Genomic DNA, 2,711 nt, shown 5'->3' on the forward strand with positions numbered 1-2,711 from the left:
TGGGTAGAACAGCACTTCCTAAGCTTGCAGTGGTTACATGCATCCTACAGGTGGCACTGGGCAGGACTCCCCTAGTTAAGACTTCATTGAAGAGAGTGGGCTTTGTTGTGTTGGACAGCTCAGTATCTGTTTTCAATATTTTCCACCTTGAATGAAGTATCTAGAAGCATCGATGTAAAAGTGCAGGGTTCCATAGCAACCAGGAGGATGTTGTTATAGTAAGTGACTGTGCAGGATCTCCCATACCATCCTCTTCCTAAAGAGGGGCATGTGCTGCTGAGAAAAGGTGACAGGTTGGTCTCTAGAAACGTAATCTGCATATTTACAGGTAAACACGCCACAGTCGCTCCCGTTCAGCTGTTGAGGAATCTCCGCTGATGTCATGCTGTATTGCTTCCATTCCAAAGGGTCCAACTCAATGTTCCTTCGAGTCTTGCTCTCATTTTGTAAATATTGAAAGATGGTCTCACAAATGCTCTGCCCTGTGTGTCCCATTGAGTCATAATACATAATGCTGCGTTTCCTTAGGTCGATTACTATTAGACTCCAATGTACCTCCTGGTGAATAGGCACTAAAATGATTTCCTTTTCAAATAGATTCATTCTTCTAGTCCATCTTTTGACAGCACTGTAGCCACCATGTTTTAGCTTAGGGTAGAAAAAAGTGCTAAACGCATGAAGAGCAGGGTAGCCTTCTCTGTCATTTCGCTGAACCAGAAGATTCGTGTAAAAATTAATTACTTCATCATTAAGCCACTCACCATTCTCTAGTGTCTGGATATCTCCTCTAGTAATTTGTAACTTGAATCCACTACTAAGGATTTCCTCTTGGGGTCCTGGACCTAGTGCCTTCTTGATTTCTTTTTCCATGTCCTTCGTCACATCAAGGACTTCATCGGTACCTCTGCCCTTTCCTTGGCCTGCAACAGGCTTCTTCTCTGTAGTAAATATGGGCATCTTGTTGGGGAGTAACCTGGGGCTGCCACTATACAGGAATTGAGACTGTGCTCCTTTCAAGTCAGACTCCAAGTGCTGTCCCCTTCTTTCTTCAAGGGTTACTCCTTCTTTCTTCTGTGAATCAGATGATTCCTCTGTAGACATCTTTACTCTTTTGTCTGGTGACAGACATTCTCTTGTGGCAACAACAACAGATTGTTTAGGATCACACTGAGTTGGACTGGATCCATGACTCTGCTCTTCCCCTTCACCTTTGATGTTCAAAGTATCCAGGAGGGCTGTGTGAGCCCTGGGTGGGTCAGAGTTCGTGTCACCATTGTGTTGAAGGCTCTGCTCTAACTTTCGGTACTTTTCCCTTTGGTGTTCTTGGGCATATTCCTCCATGACACAATAGGGCCTCTTACGACCCTTGCCACCATCAGCAGACTTTCTCTCAGTTACACCCTGCTCCCGTGGACCTTTGGCCCTCTCTAGGGGCTTTAGTTGTTTTGGACTCTCTTCCCGGGGTTTCTGTGGCTGCTCTTTGACTGGCTGTTGGCTTTGAAGCCATAGATCTCCCTGTTCCTGAGCTATCCTCTTCCGAGCCTTGCTGGGCTCTTCAAACTCCCAATCCGTTCTACCCTCATCCTGGCGTTTCAGTTTTCCACCATGTCTCAAGGCTTCAGACTCCGTCTCCGCGCCTCCTTCATCCTGCTGTTTCCTTTTTCTACACTGTCTGGAAGCTTCAGGCTTCGTCTCCATCCCACACGGCCCTGGTTGCCACCTGGAATCACTGTCTGGGTTGCCTGTGTTGGGTGCCGGACCCCGATGTCAGGAGAATCACTTACTCCAGGAAATGTAAAATTCACAAGTTGGTTCAAGATCAGAAACCTATCCGGTCACAGGATGAAGAGCTCAAAATAGCTTTTCTTGATGAAGAGAGTTGTTTCGGGGCATCAGGTTCGGTCAGAGTATGAAGCCAATTGAGTGGGCAGTGTCGGGAACTGATTGGTGAATAATCAAGTGTTCGCAGTTCACCAGGGTCCACTGTGGGAAACCCCGTGGAGTTCTAGGACTACTTCCTTAGATAAGTCCCTTTAAGGCACAGTAAGTGGCTAAAGATCCAGGATACCAAAATCAGACAGACTGTCCTAGTCACTGTTAAGACACCAGGCCTTAACCGCACAGCTAACACAAAGGAGGCAAGCCTCACAAGTGATACCTGAGTCGGAGGTTGCCCTAGCCACAGCATTCAAGGTTCTGTAGCTGGTTGTGATGTGACCAGTAAGAATGTAACTCAACATTCTTTGTGGGGGAGGGTGGCCTTGCTCACCCCCAACTGGGTTCAGAAGTTGGAAGACAGGGTTGGAGTGTTGTGAACTAATCACACACATCTCAGTTTCCTTCTGCAGAGCACAAGGTTACGCAGATCCTCTCAGCATAACCGAGTTCATCCTGATTAGTACATTTATCTTCTGGAAAATTGTCCTTCAGGGTCAATAACAGAAAACAAAATATAATCGCCTTCAAAATGGCTCCTCACAATAAGCTTACTAATTACAAAGAATAAGAAGAATTTTGCATTTATAAAATCCAGTAGGTACTGTTGTGTGACAAAATTTTTCATAGGAAAATGAAGCACATGCCTACTCTCCCCAGATAGGGAACCCAGAATGGACCAAAGTACAGATACCACCAAAGCCCAGCTCGGTGAACCAAAGAGTATTATTGGGGTTACTTACAGTAATATGGGTAAGGGGTTGCTTACAAGAGCA

The 2,711-nt window shown here is 45.9% G+C and overlaps 1 protein-coding gene across 1 annotated transcript; it reads right to left on the minus strand.

The window, feature by feature from the left end:
• Positions 1 to 213: 213 nt before the first annotated feature.
• On the minus strand, positions 214 to 1,698 carry LOC119826877 (sentrin-specific protease 2-like). Its single transcript, XM_038348389.1, has one exon. The coding sequence runs from the start codon at positions 1,696 to 1,698 to the stop codon at positions 214 to 216; it is 1,485 nt and encodes a 494-aa protein (XP_038204317.1).
• Between the last annotated feature and the right edge of the window lie 1,013 nt (positions 1,699 to 2,711).

Source organism: Arvicola amphibius, chromosome 11, assembly GCF_903992535.2.
Source record: "Arvicola amphibius chromosome 11, mArvAmp1.2, whole genome shotgun sequence".
In the NCBI taxonomy this organism is placed as follows: domain Eukaryota; kingdom Metazoa; phylum Chordata; class Mammalia; order Rodentia; family Cricetidae; genus Arvicola; species Arvicola amphibius.

Excerpts from the sequence above, each read along its gene's own strand:
- LOC119826877 (XM_038348389.1), bottom strand. The coding sequence starts at position 1,698 with ATGGAGACGAAGCCTGAAGCTTCCAGACAGTGTAGAAAAAGGAAACAG.